The sequence below is a fragment of the Durio zibethinus genome, chromosome 13 (genome assembly GCF_047325235.1).
Source record: "Durio zibethinus cultivar Kanyao isolate XHJ-2024 chromosome 13, ASM4732523v1, whole genome shotgun sequence".
In the NCBI taxonomy this organism is placed as follows: Eukaryota; Viridiplantae; Streptophyta; class Magnoliopsida; order Malvales; family Malvaceae; genus Durio; species Durio zibethinus.
Window position 1 is genome coordinate 22,010,902 of NC_143174.1, and position 19,885 is coordinate 22,030,786.

Here is a 19,885-nt window from a genome sequence, read left to right on the forward strand (position 1 = left end):
GGAAGATGTTTTACAAATATACATTGATAAATTTTAAGCTAGTCTGACATCTTATAAACTCAAAAACATATCTATTTATATTCAACCATTCATCAAAATCAAATCACCAAAAAATTATAAAAAATTTTTATATTAAAAGATATATATGAAACTTACTTGAAAAAAGAAATGGTTTTGAAAAAATTATAGGATGATTGTGATCTATTTAGATTTTTTTAATTAGGTTTTTAGTATTAATAAAAAGATGGACATAATAGTCTCTTTATAAAAAAAAAATTTTCAACTTTCTTTTCCCTAGCTTTTCCTCTAAATTGGGGTATTAAAAAAATTGAGTTTATAAGGGAAACCAAAGGTTATTTGGTTTTTACCTCTTTCTCTTTCTTTAAATTAAATATTTATCCAAACAAGGGAATGAGAGTTTTGTTTCCTTTACTTTACTTTTCTTTCCTTCCTTTCTTCTCAATCTAAACATACTGTTAATGTGAAACTAATAGTATTTACAATTTGGATATAGTTTCTCTTTTACATCTTTAAGTAAATCATAAAAATTGTCACTATCAATTTTTTGACCATGGTGTTGCTCTCCACTAGTATCTCCAACTTGTATGTTACCCACATCAACATTCATAGTTCTTTTAGCCATCATATCATGTAATAAATCATTAATATCATGACCTAGCCCTCCTTATTTGTCATTATTTGTTCCTGTAAGTAAACATGCATCTAAGACCTCTTCATGAAATACCCATCAAATATATCTTTTAAGAAAACCATCACACATTATATGATCAAATGCATCTCCCCTACAAACTCTCAATGCGTTGACACATTTAACATAAGGATACCAAAATTTTCCATCTTTAAATGATATTGTAAAGGCAAAGTCTAAAAAACTAGTGACTTATTTTATGTATTCTCCACTAGTACTTGATGTGAGATTTATCCATGCCTTATCTATAAAATGTAAGATGATTTACCCTCGGTAATAAAATTATATTTAATTTAAAAACTTAAATTGAAACAATAGCATTTAATTTAAACACTAAATAAAATTTGACTATGTAAACATAATGTCACATTTTTATTAAGAATAATATTTCAGACATACTTTTATAATTAAACTTATATATTTTCAGGAAAAGCACAACTAAGATCAATTTTAGTTGAATAAGCAAGAGAGAAGTAAAAGATAAAATGAAAGTAGCTCAAAACAAAAACAAAAAAGCTATAGATGTGAAATAGGGTTACCAATGTAGGGTTATTTGGGTTTGGGTTTTAGGGAAATAAGAAATATTTGAAATAACTCATAATTGCAAAAGGACAAAATCTGGGTAACTTGTAAAAACTGTGTAGAAATTAGAGATTTTTGTAAGGAAAACAAAGTTTTAAAGCTTGAAAATTTTAAAAATGATTTTAGCTACAAAGTTAAAAAGATCAAAAGCAAGGGAGAGTGAGATAAGATAAGCTTCAGGCGAGGTAAGGATTGAAAGGTAAGGTAAGGACGATAGGAACAAAATTTTCATTGCTTTTGTTTTAATAAGTTTATATTTTTTTAAAAGGTTTTCTTTCTCAAGCCGTGGGACCATAAGGTAAGGACAGTGGATTATTGAATGCATTTTTGGCTAGAAAATACCTTGAATAATCTTAGAAAATCTTAGCTTCTGGTTGTTCAAGGCATTTGTGATAAAAAAAATACATTAAATAATTCCCTTTAATTTTTATAAGAAAATTATTGAAGGCATTAAAACACCTTTAACAATCTTTTACAAAAAATTGAATGAGGTTATTGAATGCATTTTAAGCCAAAAATGCCTTAAATAATTCCCTATAAAAATATTTTGGGATTTATTCAAGGCTTTTTTTGCCAAAAACGCTTTGAATAATCCCCTTCAATTTTTATAAGATAATTATTCAATGAGTTTTTACCCTAAAAATGCTTTGAATAATCATTTACAGAAAATTGAATAGGGTTATTAAAAGTTATTGAAGGAGTTTCTAGTAAAAAACTCATTTAATTTTTATAAGTGGATTATTGAAGGCTTTTTTTTTGCCAAAATACCTTGAATAATCCCTTAAAAAAAATTGAATGGGATTAGTCAATGTGTTTATGGCTAAAAATGCCTTAAATAATTCATTAATTATTCAAGGCGTATTTAGCTAAAAACGCCTTAAATAATCCATAATTATTCATTTAAAAGGCGTTTTTAATAATCCAAACTTTTTTTTTGGAATATTCAAGGCATTTTTGTCCAAAAAACACCTTGAATATTTTTTTACAAAAAATTAAAGGCAATTTTTTTGGTAAAATGCCTTGTGATCATTTTTAAATTTATTTCCTTTTTCTGAACTTTAGAATTCCAAACTGCTAATACAGTGAATGATAAATATTATTTTATAAAAAAAATTTTACTAATAATATAGAAAAATATTTATATGAATATAAATACTGCTATATTTATAAGTAGACTTTCGATCTAAAGTAATTTTAAAATTTTATGAAACCATAATAAAATTGAAATATTAATTGAAACCAAATTACTATAATATTTAAATTTAAAAAAATTTTAGTCTAATATTTAATTATTAATTTATTAATTAATATAATACTTACAAATTTTATTTAAAACTTATAATCATTTAAAATTAATTAAATTACAAATTTTATTTATTAATAATTATAGTTTTTAAAAATTTTTATTAGAGGGAAATATTATGAATTAATATTTTTTTAAAAAAATTAGGAATAAATATTTTTTGGAGCTTATATTGAAGGTTATTATAATCGTCAGTATATAACATAGTTATAGTGACAAATATTTATATACCGTCAGAAAAAGTTTATCTATATCGATGGATTTATAAAATGTTGGTATAGGCACTGTCTATACTGACAATAACAAAAATCCGTCAATATAAATACTTTTTACTTACATAGTTTAATCATTAGTATAGATAAGTGTCAATATATAGCATACTTATACTAACGGATAGTTATATAACGGCAGAAAAAGTTTATCTATACCGACGGTTGTATAAAGTGTTAGGAAAAGTATGATATATTTTGACAGTATTAAAAAATCATTAGCAAAAATCTATTTTACTTATACAATTTGACTGTCAATATAATTAAGCGTTAATATATTAAAATTTTTTTGTAGTGGTGTTGACATCTTTCTTCAAGAACGTAAATATTTGGGGAAAGTGCATGGTATTCGATAATAATTGCATCATTTTCTTGTTAGCTGATTTTAAGCCATTACCCACAGCTGGTTTCTCAAATTATTTCAAGTACACTTTTTAGTTCTTTCACCAACTTTGAGTAGAATTTCCTTAAAAAAGAAAATGGTTTGCTGAACCATTACCAACAGGAAAATTAATTTGTGAAGATGCAATCAGCAGAGAAATGGTAAGCCATCAAGTAAAATGCAATCAGCAGTACCGTGAAAAAGGAGACAACAGTATAGTAGTAAGTAATATCTGTGTGTAAGAGCTTCTTCATTCGTATCATCATTTGATTAACCACAAAGAGTCAAAGACATTATGGCTCTACTCTTCATCATCAAGCACATTATTTCTTTAGGAGACACATATATCCTAGTACATTTCTTGTATCTTCTCCCTTTTTAACTTTAGGTTCTGGTTCTCTGTATTTCAACTGCAAACAGCTTGTACAGCCAACTTCTTTGTTACATCCACATTATTCAATCCGAATGTTGCCTCTGATACATCAATGCTACAGCTTGGCCTTCCCGCACATGCCTACAAAAGAGATTTTTTAAAATTACAAATAATCCATGAATTACTTACAAAGTGAAATTTTCATTTTTTTTTTATATCAAGGATGTTTATATATGATTACCTTTTCCACTGCAGCCAAGCTGATAGTGGCTTGGAAGGAGCCTGCCTTGTATGAGCCACATGATCCCCAGGGGTCTCCAAAGCTGGCAAACTGGATATCCGCAATGGTTCGCCCAGCTTGGCATGACAACTCCAATGTGATGCCCTCATATGCATAACCACAAATTGTTCCTATTGTCACAATCTGGAAAGAAATGCCTGTAGTGTTTCCTCCTACTTCCTCAAATAAAATCAATGTGTTTGTGCCATTGTTGTTAAGGAATGATCTCGGAATGTGGTACCTGATACAAGTATAATACATTTATAGTTAGAGGTTGGAGTTCATTTACACTATAATTTTAAGCAAATTATCAGTAGTTTTACCATCTTTGGGAAGGATTGCCACAGTTTGTCCTACATCTGCCATCCTTATATGCGCCGCGGTAATCGCAGGTGTCACTGCATCCATTAGCATCAGCTATCTGTGCAGGCCAATATCGGCCAATGCTGTTTCCATTCACCCAGGCGTGCCCCTTGCCCATGCCTTGCAAGTCCACCACCACTGGTTCTGTACCCAAAGGAGCCTCGAAAGTGGTCTGAAGACAAAGAACTTAGATTCATTAGAGCTCGAAAAAAAGGAAAACAGAAAAATTAAGAAGCTATTCTTATATAGTACCTTATACCAAGTCATAGGCCTGCCAATGGGAACTTTATCAGTAGCAAAGACTTTCCCATGTGGTGATTTTGGATCAAAGAGACGTTTGGCTAATTCACCAGTTAAGCCAACCTTCGCCAGAGAAACAATGAGATGAGTTCACCGGAAATAACATTAAAAAGAGACAGGAAGGGAAATAAAATCAAATTACCTTATAAAACCAATTGCTTGATGTTAGGTCAATAGTCTTTTTTGCATCGTTAACCAACTGCACTGAGCCACCCACTAAGCCAGTAGGTTTCAAGTCGTACTTCTCACCATAGTTCTGTCAATATTGAAGCAACGAAGAGAAATTTTATTATCTATGAAAAATGAGAATGCTTATGAACTTGACTTTGATGCTAGGATGATTCAGCTGTTAATTCTGCTAAAGAGGTAGGAAGTGCAAACCGCTAATCCAATTGTGGCACTGAGTAAAGATATGGTGTTTGCCCCAGGTTTGAGAGAAACTGGTTTCTCGAATACAAAGCTATAATCGTCACCATTTACCATTTGTTGACCATTGGCTTGCTTGGAGAATTGATAACCTATTATACCGGCAAACATTGATTTAAAATGTTGTTGGAAATTATCATTGCAGAAACAGAAACCAATTGCACCTTTCCATCGAACCAAAATTACCTACGAGCTTCTTGTTCACGTAAGCATAGAGTGCATGGCCATTGGTGCTGACGCGTAGGGTTGTTTTTTTCCAGGAATTATAAATTGTATTATTGATATCAACACTGTTTCAGATTAAAAAAATAATAATAAGCAATACTCCATCCATGGTAAAGAGAAACACAGGAATAATTAGGTCAGAGTTGAGGAAATTACCTAGTCATGTACCATAAATAGTCACTGATGTCAAAAGTTGCTTCTTTCTGGTCAAGAAGAACTGTTGCTCTAAATCTCCCCTTTCCTCGGAGGGTGTCTCTCATGGCCTCTGGAGCCCACGTCCAGGTGAGTTTGGGAGCTTGCTCTTCTGTCTCAGGTACATCAGCAACTCCCTCGTTTTCGTCGCCATCGTCGACGTCATTCTCATCCTTATAGTTTAGTTTCTTTATCATTACGGAGGTCTGACTACTGAGCTGTGGACAATAATAATACAATATATATACTTCGTTAGCATTATTGTTTTGCTGTGGCCTGTGAGCCTTTAGAAAACCTAATATGAAAATTGTGAAGGAAGAAGTGAAATCAATCTCTCTTACCTTTGCACTGTTGAATATCTCCTTGTTGCAATTCTGAAGAATACTAACAGACCAAGCAGGCACAAAGTACTTCCCATCTTGGCCCAAGTCAACATTGGCATCATTTTGCTCGTTTTGATTGCTCAAGAAACAGAATCTCTCTCCGGTAGCATTGATGGCGTACGTGGTCAACTGATTGCCAAGAGAAATTTACATCATTTCTTTTACCTCGAATTCAGCAATTTCTTATGTATATATTTATCAAATGTACTTACATTGACATCTTTAGCATAATTCTTTGTTGTCACAATGCCACTAGTGAGAGCTTTCTCCCCAACTTTAAGAGCTGCATGAAGTTGCTTTAAATGTCCATACTTTGGCTGGTTAAGATTCCCTGAAAGTTTTTATTTTCAGAGCATCAAGCTTACTAACAATGTCGAATATTCTTGGTTTTAAAGTTGTTCTACTTTAGAAGTCAAGTTTATTGTAACTTGGCCTTGATGCAGAATCAGGAAAATAACATCATAATATTTGTATGTTTGATTACCATATTCATCAAGTGGTGCATCATAATCATATGACGTAGTAATGTATGGACCTCCGGCAGTGCGTCCAAAGTTTGTTCCACCATGATACTAAATTTTACAGGGCAAGAAAACAATAGATTATTACGATGAAATAAGAAAATATGGCAGTTGAAAATCCTCAAATGCGATGACCAACCATGTAATAGTTATTCAAGACTCCTCCCTGTTGGAAAAAACGTGCAACTGCAAATGCGAGATCTTCAGCTGCTCTATGTGGGTCTTTGCCTCCCCAAAGTTTGAACCTAGGAGAGCAAGGATACAGTGTTAAAGCCATTCTATAACAATGAAAGAGCCAAGGAAGAGAAACACACCATCCAGTCCAGTTTTCTGTCCACATTTTTGGACTTTTAGGATTGTTTGGCTTGAATTGGTCACAGTAAAATCCATTGCAGGTATTGATCTGCACAGAGGGAGGAAAAGAATGTTACTCAAATAAATCCATGGCATTTCTGCTTTGTAGTATAAAGTACAAATCGGTATACCATGGTTTGAGGAGCATCGTTTTGTTGGCACATAATCCATGGAACACCAATATTTTGGGCTACAGCCATTTGTGCACACCATTGGATGTATTTTTTCCCTGCTTCTCCATAACCTTTCATGATGTTTCCATATTCGTTCTCGATCTGTCATGTTTTAATTACAGCAAAAGGTCATTAAAACTATAGCTAATAAAAAATACAAGAATTAACTGAAATGAATGTTGCTGGTATTTTTTAAAACCTGAGCAAAAATAATGGGGCCTCCTTGTGATGCAAACAGCTTGGCACTTTTGACCACGTCGACGATCTTGGTTGTAAAAATTTCCATTTCTCTCTGTATTTCATGATAATTTTTTTTTAGAATGCTTATCATCAAAATCAATGAACACTGAAAGAAAAGAAATGTCTGGTAAGTTGAAAAAAAAAAATCGAAGTTGTGACCTTGTAGATCTCGTTATCAGTTCTCAGTTGAATCCCTGGTGTATTATGAAGCCACATAGGGAAACCTCTGATGTAAAAGAAAATGTTATATTCGCACTTTGTTTTCAAGTAAGAACATATTTCTCCTAGCATATTATAAATGGTTGTATTTCATTTCAAACTTACCCATAATTCCATTCAGCACAGACATATGGTCCAATGCGCAGAATGGCGTAGAGACCAGCATTTTGAATAAGCTGGAAAAACTTTATGAAGTTCAAGTTTCCTGAGAAATCATACTGAAAGAAGAACAAAAAAACAGAAGGGAAGTCAGGAATATATATCTGCAGATTCTCTAACTGAAAAATATTATAATATAACTCTAAAACAACAATTCAGACCTCACGGCGTTTAGGCTCATGTCGATCCCAGAAGATATATGTTTCAACAGCATCGAGTCCACCCTCTTTTGCCTTCTGAATCAGATCAGGCCACATCTGTTTTATGTGAATAGTTAGCAGGCATTTTTTTAAAAAAAATTTCAAATGAACAATGCCATTTGAAGATTTTTGTTTGTGTTCTGGCATAATGTGGCTCAAACAATGCTGTTTAAACTACCGAACTAAGTTGTTTTTTAGATTAAAAAAAAAAGAAAACAGAAACTGAAGTTAATGCTCAAACAAACTTGAATATTGCAACTTTGTTTTTGATTTTCCTAAATCCTACGGTAAACAAAAATTTATTGTCCCATACCTGCTCAGTGCTGCGAGGATAATGAATGGAACCAGAATTTATAATCTTGCGCTGACCATCAATGATAAAGGCAGTTGCATCATATTCAACCTTAACTGCTGAGCATGAACTCGGCATTGCTAAGGCAACCAGGAGAAGAAACTCAATCCAATTATTTGGCATTTTGATTAGCAAAGAACAACCTTTTTGTTCCGAATGATGATGATTGTGAATGATAGAGAAGCTAGGGAGGAAAAACTATTTACCTACTAGTAAGAAGGAAAAAAAAAAAAAAAGAAAAAGGAACAAGAATGCATATGGAAGCCAGCGGCTTAAATTCCCCTAAGCTGAAGATCAATGCATTTATAAGCAATCCCTCAGATAAAACTACCCAATTATTTAGATCAGGACAACCTCATCTCTCAGCAATCTATATTTAGGCTTACGATCTTTTAGGACATTAAAATTCGGATAACAATATATGCAAGAACAAGGTGAGGAAGTTCTTGCGGATTTGGTGCAAGACCACAAAATTCAACCAAAAAAAAATAATAATAACAAACATGAGTTATCAACATTATCAAGTTTATAGAATCGATCAGTTTCGTCTCTTTCCTTTCTGTTGCTTGTGTTAGAGCAATTGCTCGATAATAAAAAAAAAATTAAGCTTATAAATGTAGAGCATTTTATACATTTCGATCCAGAGAAGTGATTACTCAATGTTGAATTTCGCATTTTGCATTGCAATGAGAACTTGAGAATCATAACAAGGAAAATAATCAAAACATGGCAAAATAATTTTTGATGAAAAGTTATTACAAAACTCAATCTATTAGGCTAACACAATTCCTAAACGAATTAAAAATAAACCTACCACTTCAAAATTATTTAAGCAAATTCAGTCTTATCACAAAACAAATTAAAAATGTAAAATCTCTCAACAAACAGCTTCCACAGCTAGCCTTCTAATGCCACAATAAGCTTTCCCAAATTTAGCTTCAGAAACCTCGAAAGAACATGACTCTTTGCCAACACATTCCTGTTCAATTTCATTATAAAAAAAAATTAATTTCATTATACTTTTAAAAAAAATATATATGTATTGAAAACAATGAAAGGGATTTCACCACACACCCTTTCAAGTATTGAGACTGCATCTACTTCTGATTCGCATTCGCCTTTTTTGAAGGATCCGCACACACCTTGTGGGTGGCCAAAGCTAGCAAAATTAATTCTTGAAATTGATCGGCCATGACAAGACAATTCCACTGTCTTTCCTTCATAAGCATTTACGCAGGCCGTCCCGATTTCAACAGTCTGAAATTGTACCCCCAAAGGATTGCCACCAAATTCTTCAAATAAAACCAACGTATTCTCACCATCTTTAAGGAATGAACGAGGAACATGGTACCTATAAAACAACAATATTGTACGACAAAAAAAATAACAATAGTCAATTTTAAAACAAATTATAAATTAGTTTTTTTTTTTTTTATGATGTGAACTTTTGTTACCATCTTTGGCTAGGTTCACCACACTTAGAGGCGCATTTTCTATCATCATATCTGCCACGATAGTCACAAGCCTCAGTCTTGCAAAGCTGCTCATCAGCTACATAACTGGGCCAATACCTACCGAGATTATGACCATTCACCCAAGCAACACCTTTTCCTAACCCTAGTAAATCCACAACAACTGGTTCATCTCCCAGAGGAGCCTTGAAGGTGGTCTGAAATTTCAAAAAAAGAAAAAAATAGAATCAATAATCACAACAACAATTGTGTTACTCTATATCCATATATAAACTAAATTTATATATTTAAATTACCTTGTACCAAGTGAAATTCCTGTTAACAGGAAGAGAATCGGATGCCCATTTCAATGTTGAAGGACGATCTGTCTCGAAAAACTTGTTTATAATTCCATCCAAACCAACCTTGTATGTCCATTTATTTGAGGCTAAATCTTTGACAATTGTGTTGTGATCCTTTTTCAAAACCAATTCAACAGGAGATATAATTCCAGCTTCTACCAAATCAAACTTTGGCCCATAGTTCTGCAGACAATTTGGCAATACATTGATTACAATTTCTGAAATTTCCATATTAAAATTTATAAAACAATAATGTTGGGTTGTACGTATATACCTTGAATCCAACTGTGACACTAAGCAATGATATCAAATTACTTCCTGAGGATAGCTTGATATTTTTCTCGAAAACATATGTCACATTATTGCCATATTTTGACCATTGAGAACCTACATTTTGAAAGAAATAAAAAAATTATATCAAATATTTGTATTAGTTTGTTGTGAATCCATTATTTATTAAAGAGAATGAGAGAAGATATCGTTCTTTACCAATATATTCTCCATTGACAAAAGCATGAAGAACATGACCAGTATCATTTACACGAAGGGTCACGGTTCCATTCAACATGGGATCATCTTTTCCAAGCTCAACTCTATCAAAAAAATACAAAAGCCAATTAATTGAAATAGATGGAAAAATTAGAGATGGATTATATACATCGAAAAAAATGTAATGAAAATCATCAGTTTACCTTGTCATGTACCACAAATAGTCACTAGCATCATTTGCCATATCCTTTTGATCAACAACCTTGTTAACAGAAACGTCTCCCTTCCCTTTTACTGCAGTCGATTCGATCGATTCAGGTCTCCATACCCATTTCAGAGAACTTGGTTCATCCTCCGCTCTGTTGGATTTTTTTACCAACACTGAAGTTTGAGCATAAACCTAAAACAAAATATCATAATATAAGTATATTAAAATACAATTTTGGTCATAAAGAAAAACCAAAATATAAAAATTTGACCTAAAGAAATAATAATAATAATAATAAAATTACCTTTGCAGTGTTATATGCTTCTTCCTTGCAATCAGGAAGAACACTAACAGACCATGCAGGAACAAAGTAATCAATTCCTCCGAAGTTGACTGTGGCATCTGTTGCATTATTTGTATTACTCAAAAAGCAACTTGATTTCTCCTTTGTTACGTAAACAGTAGCCTAAATCATATAAAAATAAGAAAAAAATTAGAAAAAAATATAAATTTATATTCTTCAAGTAGAGTCGTATATAATAAGAAATTACCGCGACAGAATTGCCAAGATTTGTAGGTTTGACGGTCCCATGAGTAAGAGTATACTCCATGGAATGCAAAACATCATGAAGTTGCTTCAAATGTCCCCATTTTGGTTGATTCAAGTTTCCTAATAAAAATTTACAATATTTTAAAATTAATCATAAATAATTAATGATTGTAAATAAAAATTATATATTTAAAGCATGCAATTACCATATTCATCGAGAGGTGCATCATAGTCGTACGTAGTAGTGATATATGGGCCACCCGCAGTTCTATCAAAATTGGTACCACCATGGTACTAAAAGTAAATATAACCAAAAAAAAAAAAAAGTTAGTAAAAAGAAATTAAAAATTTTAATGTGGGCAAAATTTATAAATTTAATTAAAAAAACACTGACCATGTAATAATTTTGCAATGTGCCACCAGTTTGGAAAAAGCGTGCAACAGCAAAAGCAAGATCTTCGGCTGTTCTATGTGGGTGTGCACCACCCCAACTCTTAAACCTAATATTCATTAAAAAAACAATATATTATAATTTTATATGTAATAATAAAATAATAAATTTCAAACAAAATAAAAATAAACTCACCATCCCGTCCAATTTTCAGTCCACATTTTAGGGCTATTGGGATCTTTTGGTTTATATGCATCACAATACCAACCATTGCATGCCTCAATCTGACCATAAGAAGAAATTAAAATACCTAAATAATAGTTTTAAATATTTAAGATATTTAAATAATATGTGGATATTAATAATTGAACTTAAAATAAATTAACAAAATATTATTTATATACGAATTTGAACAAATAATCCAATACTTGTGCAACTCTAGTAAAATATAATTTGATAGATTTATACCATTGGCTTTGGAGCACCAACTTGTTGACACATGAGCCATGGGACTCCAATGCCAAGAGAATCAGCCATCTGAGCACACCAATTGATATAGGCTTGTCCATCAGCTCCATGTGGTTCCATAACATTTCCATATTCGTTCTCAATCTGTATAAAACAAAATAAATTAATAAATATAACATATTCGCTATAACATTATTTAAATATCATAAAAAAAATAGCATTAATTGGCCGTATTTATACCTGAGCAAGAATAATATGACCTCCTTGTGATGCAAAAAGTTTCTCCTTTTTGACCATATCAACTATCAAAGTTGTAAAATTTTGCATCTCATTCTGAAATAAAAAAAAAAAAAAAAAATTTATATATAGAAAAAGAAAGAGTAAAATAAAATTTAAATAAAAATTATTGAAAAGAAAAACCATTACCATAAACACATCATTATTAGTTCGTAAGGAAGCTCCGGGCATATTGTGCAACCATACAGGAAGACCCCTAATAAAAAATATTAAAAAATTTTTATAAAAGTTTAATAGCAAATTACAAAAAATTATTAGCATAGAAATCACACAATTAATTAATTAATTAATTTACCCATAATTCCATTCAGCACAAGCATAAGGTCCAATTCGAAGAATCGCATATAATCCTTCATCTTGAATAGTTTTAAGAAACCGAATAAGATCAAGATTTCCATTAAAATCATACTGACGACGAGCTGGTTCATGTGCATTCCAAAATACGTAAGTTTCAATTGTATCCAGTCCACCTTCTTTGGCTTTCCTGATAAGGTCCGGCCACATCTATCAAATTTAAAAAAAAAAAAAAAAGTTACTAAAAATCATGATAAAAATAATCAAACATCATACATAATTAAAAAAAAAAAATGAGGAATTCAATTTATACTATTACCTGTGCAGTGCTTCTTGGATAATGAATTGAACCAGAAATTATAACTCTATGAGTTCCGTCAATTATGAGTGCTCTTGAATCACGAGTGACATTGGCAGCATTTGCAAGGAATATGAGAAAAGAAAAAACAATAGCAGAAAAGAAAAAATTGAAAAACCCCATTTTTTTTCTTTTCTCAAAGCTGAAGATGAAGAATTTTTCAAAGTTGAATGTGAAGAAATTGGTGAACTGCGATACTGTATTTATAATGCCAAAATTTTGAATTGAAGAGATTATACGAATATGAAAGACTATCCAAAAGAAATTCTTTCTGATTGCAATTTTGTTTAATTTTGATTTCTGAATCTGGTTTTTGGATTTAATGAGACTTTGAGATTTTTAGTTATATTTAAATTAATGGTATGGGCATTAATTAATTAATTAATTTTTATAATAATTTTTCAAAAAGAAGAAGTTTTAAGTTGAGATCAGTCATGACTCCAAGATGCAAAAATTAATTACATTTTTTTTTGCTTATACGTGGATTACTAATTACTAAACAATTTTTCTCCAAATTATTTCAATCACTGAAACACTCTTTTACTAGTTTGACTTTATTTTTTTTTTATCTTATATAAATTAATTTATTTTAATTTGCTATTTTCAAGAATTCATTCCTAATTTTTTTAAACCTCAATTATACAATAAAAATACAATTTAGTTTTGCAATACTTGGTCAAAGTTGATTAGTTGCTGAGAATCTATAAATGATTTTTTTTGCTAAAGAAAATAACAAATGAATCTCCGTTGCAACTTTCAAATTTAAAACCAAAGATATTACTTTTACTCAAGATAAAATTTGGGGACAGAGTGGAATGAAAACAATTCTTGAACAAATAGGATTTTTTATTGAGGCGTCTTCTTTAATTGCCATTTATTAAATAACAAATCATTAAAACTAAAGTCCTAAATTAAAACAAATTCAAATAGAAATATCCTAAAATATAGCTTCCACCGCTTTATTTAAAAGAATCCAGTCCAATTTTGGGCTATTGTGGTCTTCTTGGGATTGCATGCCTCGATCTGAATCATAAGAAGCAATACCACCAAAAAAATATGTCGACTCACTTTCAGCCTATGAAAAATGTGGGTCCACATCTCAAAATTTAATTTTTTTTATATTTATAATACAATAATAAATTAAAAATTAATAATACATTGACTAAAAAATTAAAAAAAAAGGTTAATAATTGAAGATCGTTGTCAAAATCTTCGATGACATCTACCCCAGAATCCTGATTAAATGACTCGGGAGTCATTGTCACTGGACTCTGGGTGGACTCATCCGACGAGTTAACTCACTTCACGTGGCCTTATTAAAAATAACCAATAAGAATCGGAAACGTGCTGAACAAGACGCGCCCTGGGACCTGGATGTGCCTTGTTTTCATCATGGAACCTTTTGAGGCCTCTGTTGGGGGCAAAACATCAACCCCATTTCAATGACTTTACTACCCCTATTTAACCCATTTAATGACATTACTACCCTCACTTTTTTTTAACCTTTGGTGTTGTGTACCTGGCCTTCTATTATTGCATGTTTTTAAATTTTGTTTTAATTTCCAATTCATTTTTACGTCTAAAATGATTTCCTACCGCTTGCAAAAGACTACATTCTAGTATGGAAAATTGGAAAAGTTTCTTTTCATTTTATTTTATAGCTAATAATTTTAGAGGAAAAAAATTAAATATAAAAACCTTCTTCTAAGAGTGGACATACAATTATATATGAATCTTTATAATATTAATAATTTTATATTTTTTTATGATCATATTTAGTGTATAGGATAATTGGTAGAATAATATAATAATCATTTTGTATATTTTTGGTTTGTTATATGAAGAATTATTATCTCTTTTTATATAGGATAATTTAATTTCTTAAAATAGAGAATATTATTTTTAATCAATTAGCTTAAATTTACATATCTTATTATACTTTTTTAAAGTTATATTAATAATTTAAATTATTTAAACTTTGAAAAAAGATAATTTTGATCAATAAATAAATTATCATATCCTAATTATTGCACAAATCAAACATAAAATAAGATGAGATTATTTAAATCTAATTATATTTATAATATCATTTTGTCATATCCTATTATAATCTTATATATCAAACATGACCTATATATCTACATTATGATGAGCAACATAATATATCTATTGATTGTTTTTACTTTGTTTAAAATACTATAATTTTCTATAAAACTCTTAATTAGTTTTTTTTATCTATTTATGTTTTGTTATGTTTTGTACAACTTTTATTTGAGTTGAACAAAATTAGAAATTTTAATCTTATCGTATGTTGAGAGAAAAATAATTTCACATTTGACAATTAAAGATAAAATTATGGTTTTAGAAGCAAAATTTATCTTATTGAGGCCTTTTTTATTCAAAAAATAAATTTATAAAGATAAACTTTCGGGTCATCAAAATAAATATTACCTTGTAAGAAGTGTAACTCAATCATTTTTGTATTAACGGTATTAATCCATCATATCAACGACAGAAATGATGACATTTCCAAATTAATGACAAATTCTTTTGTATATAATTGCTATCTTTTATTCTTATTTGAATTTTTTTTCAATATTTGATTTTTTTCTTGCTTTTGTCATATCGATTTTGGACTCATCCAACAAATTTAGAAATGAAAATAAAAAAAATAAAAAATAAAGTTTCTATCATTTTTTTTAAACTAAATGTAATTAACTACCTATTAAAATTTATCTTTTTAATAAAATTTTTAAATTTATTAAAAAGATGATTTTAAAGTCTACAAAACATTATGGGTCTGTAAGTCGATTACAAGTGGATAAGGATCAGCATCCTTACAATATCCGTTTAAAGCAGTATTAATTAATTACGTGTTATCCATTAATCTCGATAAAAACAGTTTTAATTTCGGTGTTTAAAAAATAGTTTTTTTGACTTTCTTTGTTTATCAAAATTTTGATTCTTTTATCTATAGTCATTTTTAATAAAAATTTTGATTAAATTTTTGCCATTGAATAAGTAGTGGTCAAATTTAAATTGTAAATAGTATTTTCATTTTTTTCTATATTATTAATATTTTCATTGAATCTTATGTATGTCAATGAATAAAGTATAGGGAGAGTAAATATTCATCCTCTCTGAATTTTTATATTATACTTATTTTTGTACTTATACTCAATGAGTATTTTAAATTTATCTTCATCCCATCATCATAGATATTTAATGGATATGGATAATTTTCATATTGTAGCTTTTTTAAAAAATAAAAAATTATTTTTTAAAATTTTTTATTTTTATCTTATATATTTAGGTAATTTTTTATAAATATATTAATATATATTTTTTAATACAAATATATTAATTTTAATTAGTCTAAAATAATAATTTATATTATTTAATAAAAATTTTTATTTATTAAATATATATAAAATATATATATATATATATATATATTAAGGTATGAGTACAGGATAGGTTTTATATTACTTGTTTCTATCCTCTTATCTAATAAAAATTTAAAGTCATACTCATCTTTATTCTTACACTCATAATATAATATTCATCTTCATTACTCATAATATAATACTTATTCTCGTTTGGATAAAAAAATTGAATTTTCTATTAGATATGATAAAGATTAACATCCTTACTAAATCCTATCATTTTATATCTTTTTAATTTTTATTAAAATTTTAATTGAATCATTTTTATTAAAAAATTTTTACGAATTTTAGCTAAATAATTTATTTAAATTTTATCCTTAATTATAATTATAACTTCTAAAAAAAATAAGTAAATAAAATTTAAATATTTTCTAAAGAAATATCTCAAGAACCCAAAAAAAAAAATTTAGAAAATCTTAAATTTGAAATTTAAAGATGTTATGAAATTTATTTGAAGAGAAATGATACCTTCCTTTTCTTCACAGAACAAAAAGGGGCAAAAAGAAAGATCTAAGAAAATCTAAGAATATATGGATCGCACTTTTTCAAATTTCTTGTTTTTCATGATAGGGGTAATTTAGTAACTTAACAGCGAAAAAAAAAACTTTATCAAGGTCGGCCCAGACCACGTCCCTTTCCCTGCCCCAAAATTCATCAGAATAATTGCAAGGCACCATCAACCGTATATTTTTGCCACGTAACAAAACTTAAATGGTGAGAGTGGCCAAGGAATCTTTAGTGTTGTAAGTGCGGTGGCCGCATGTGGGCCATAACCCTCTAGATCAGGTCTCACTATTAGACAAAGAACATTATAGAGACTGGTCCCACGCAAAAGTGACCTTTTGAAAATCATTTTAGGAAATTATTTTTAATTGAATATGATAATGTTATTCTTTTTATTATTAGTGTAGCAAAGTGGAAATCATCACCCAGCAATTCCGAACTCTACCACCCACTCCATAAATTTGTAGCTCTTAACTTGGCTTTGGTGGAGGGGATTTATAACAATAAAACCACTCCCAATAACTCTCCAATTCTTCACCTCGATTTGATTTTTTTTTCTTGTTTCTGTTTTCCTAGTCATGTTAGGGAAGAGACCACGTCCAATGATCGGAAAATTGTCTGAACTATTGGTTTCTGGCAACAAACCCGAGTTTTGGGATGCTGCTAAAAGCCCCAAAAGTCCATCACCTAGAGGTTTGAAGATTTATGATGATGTAGGTGCGGTTGGACTAGGAATTGTTGCTGCACTAGAGAAGTCTAGTACTGGTTCTTGCAGGCAAGCTATTTGTAGCTCAAATTTGAATATTAGATCAAATGCAATTGTTGTCAATTATCCTGGCAAGAATTGTGATGGATTTAGAGGAAGATATGAGGATTTAGAGATGGAAAGCCTGGAGGATTATACTTATGTGACAAGCCATGGACCTGGTAAGTCATCTACAAAGGTGTATTATGATGGAGGTTATGAACAAATGAGAAGTTGTACTCCATATGACAGTAACGGGTTTAAGGAAATCCCAGCAGCAAGCTTTGTTGAAGACGTTACTTACCCAACTTCAGATTTTCTCAGTTCTTGTCATCTATGCAGGAAAAAGCTGCATGGCAAAGACATATACATGTATAGGTAAACACACTTTCCTCGCTTTTAGTCAATCAAGATTCCTTGTACAATTTCTATGGTTCTTGGTCATAAGAGAAATCATATGCTTTCCTTGTTATCATCTGGTAATGTTTGTTATAAGATTTGTTATAAGAGAGAGGCTGATGATTCCTTTGTTTTAATGATATTTTCAGAGGGGAAAAAGCCTTTTGCAGTTCAGAGTGTAGGTCAACGCAAATAATGAAGGATGAGAGGAAAGAACGATGCAGATCAGAAGCTTCAAGATCTGCAAAAGTCTCAACCTCTTCTTATAATACAGGGCAAATCTTCTCAACAGGGATTCTTGCAATTTAGCCTGAGCATGCAGTTTGTGATTTTGGCTGCCCTGCATATATAATCTATAGGAAAATTCCTTACCGTTATGAGGATTAATAATAGCTTTTATTTCCCAAAGTCAATTCATAAACAAGAAGAAATTAAAAAAAAAAAAAAAGAGATGAAATTTTGGTCGTTCGGATTGGAGGAGTAGGGCTTATGCTGTAAAAAGCAATATGAAGTTTGATAAGAGATGAACTTCCTTTTGTAGTTTCCATTTTCTTGCTCTTTCCATTCTTCTTTATTTCTGAGAGAAAATGATAAAGAAAGGTTGATGCCTTTTTATTTAATGTTTAATAATTAAAAACTGAAGCAAAATATCCATATATGATCCGTTAGAAAGTTAGAAACAAGAAGCTATCTCCCAAAAGCCTCAATCCAGTTAGCAAACGAATGGATTTGGTAAGTAGGGTTAATTCTGGTCACCGGTTGTTTGAGCAACTTACCTGTTTCTTATTTGTTGGTTCTTTAATTAATATGCTAATTAAAAGGATGAAATCATTTCTTGTTTGTTTAGAATATATAAATGAATAACAATGTTCTGGTGATATTAAAATACTTGAACCAAGAACAAAAAGGTGATGATAACTATACACATATTGCATTTCTAATTTAAGTATAAATTGAGTTTTAATTCAAGCAATCACTGCGACATGTTGCAATATCAATATAAGCTTTAAATTTTGTATCATAAAATTAGATTTAAATGTTATCAGTTTTAACTTGAAAAAATAAATGAAAAAAAAAAAATTCATCAATCGGCAGTTTTCATTATGGATGGACACATGGGCTTAGTGTCGAATTTTTATTAATTATTGATTCCATTTAATTGAGAAAATTTCTCTTTCAAGGCTGGCTATAGAGGGAGGATGCCCCGCCATCTAAAGAAGCCTACTTATTCCTATAAATACTCCCTTTGTCTCATTTCATATCAGAAAAGATCATCAATTAATTAATTTACACCAATTCCTTCTATATTTCCTTTTTGTTTTCTCTTTGTGTTAAGGTTCCGTGCCTCCAAACCGCCCCCATTAGCTCCTAAACAGCCAGCTTTAAACTACATAATCTTAGAAAACCACATCCATCCCTCTAAGAAACTCAAAATTCCATTTTTACTACTTAGCATAGCGTACATATGCATAAATATATATATATATATATATATATATATATATACACACACAAACACACAAACATATATTTTATACCTATAGATACTTCTTCTATCTCACGGAACACAATTCTTCTCTTTTTCATCCTCTTTATCATTCGATTCCGTATTATGATCTTTCAACCAAAAAGCAATAAATATATATGATATATTGTTAGTGTACAGATTTTATATATTGTCACTGAATCGAATGATTATACTTTATTAATAAGTAAATATCAACGTTACGATAAATATAAAAAAATTAATTTTAAAAAAAATTTACTTATTAATGAAGTGACAATATTTGATTCACTTTATTAATGAGATGATATTATTCAATTCACTGATAGCGTATAAAATTTATATACTGATAGTACATCAAATATAAATCTATATATATATATATGATAAATTGCATCTATATGTCATGTGGTT

At 30.0% G+C, this 19,885-nt stretch overlaps 3 protein-coding genes across 3 annotated transcripts; 1 reads left to right on the top strand and 2 right to left on the bottom strand.

Annotated features, from left to right (window-relative positions):
- Nucleotides 1-3,307: 3,307 nt before the first annotated feature.
- Nucleotides 3,308-8,719, bottom strand: LOC111303039 (beta-galactosidase 15-like). Its single transcript, XM_089742053.1, has 19 exons — nucleotides 7,967-8,719; nucleotides 7,615-7,710; nucleotides 7,400-7,512; nucleotides 7,235-7,301; nucleotides 7,035-7,127; nucleotides 6,794-6,937; nucleotides 6,623-6,711; nucleotides 6,448-6,553; nucleotides 6,272-6,359; nucleotides 6,000-6,118; nucleotides 5,746-5,916; nucleotides 5,369-5,622; nucleotides 5,174-5,277; nucleotides 4,943-5,079; nucleotides 4,704-4,817; nucleotides 4,514-4,624; nucleotides 4,222-4,433; nucleotides 3,860-4,139; nucleotides 3,308-3,759 (listed from the first exon to the last, which is right to left on the bottom strand). Exons 1-19 carry the CDS (start codon nucleotides 8,126-8,128, stop codon nucleotides 3,652-3,654), a joined length of 2,568 nt encoding a protein of 855 aa, XP_089598179.1. The 5' UTR covers nucleotides 8,129-8,719; the 3' UTR covers nucleotides 3,308-3,651.
- Nucleotides 8,720-8,882: 163 nt separating this feature from the next.
- On the bottom strand, nucleotides 8,883-12,257 carry LOC111303040 (beta-galactosidase 15-like). Its single transcript, XM_089742054.1, has 14 exons — nucleotides 12,165-12,257; nucleotides 11,925-12,068; nucleotides 11,652-11,740; nucleotides 11,460-11,565; nucleotides 11,272-11,359; nucleotides 11,067-11,185; nucleotides 10,820-10,981; nucleotides 10,511-10,707; nucleotides 10,308-10,411; nucleotides 10,093-10,205; nucleotides 9,829-10,001; nucleotides 9,532-9,669; nucleotides 9,080-9,356; nucleotides 8,883-8,984 (listed from the first exon to the last, which is right to left on the bottom strand). Exons 1-14 carry the CDS (start codon nucleotides 12,249-12,251, stop codon nucleotides 8,883-8,885), a joined length of 1,899 nt encoding a protein of 632 aa, XP_089598180.1. The 5' UTR covers nucleotides 12,252-12,257.
- Nucleotides 12,258-17,309: 5,052 nt separating this feature from the next.
- Nucleotides 17,310-18,514, top strand: LOC111303041 (FCS-Like Zinc finger 14-like). The gene is made up of 2 exons (XM_022899042.2): nucleotides 17,310-17,946; nucleotides 18,117-18,514. Exons 1-2 carry the CDS (start codon nucleotides 17,402-17,404, stop codon nucleotides 18,274-18,276), a joined length of 705 nt encoding a protein of 234 aa, XP_022754777.1. The 5' UTR covers nucleotides 17,310-17,401; the 3' UTR covers nucleotides 18,277-18,514.
- Nucleotides 18,515-19,885: the final 1,371 nt, after the last annotated feature.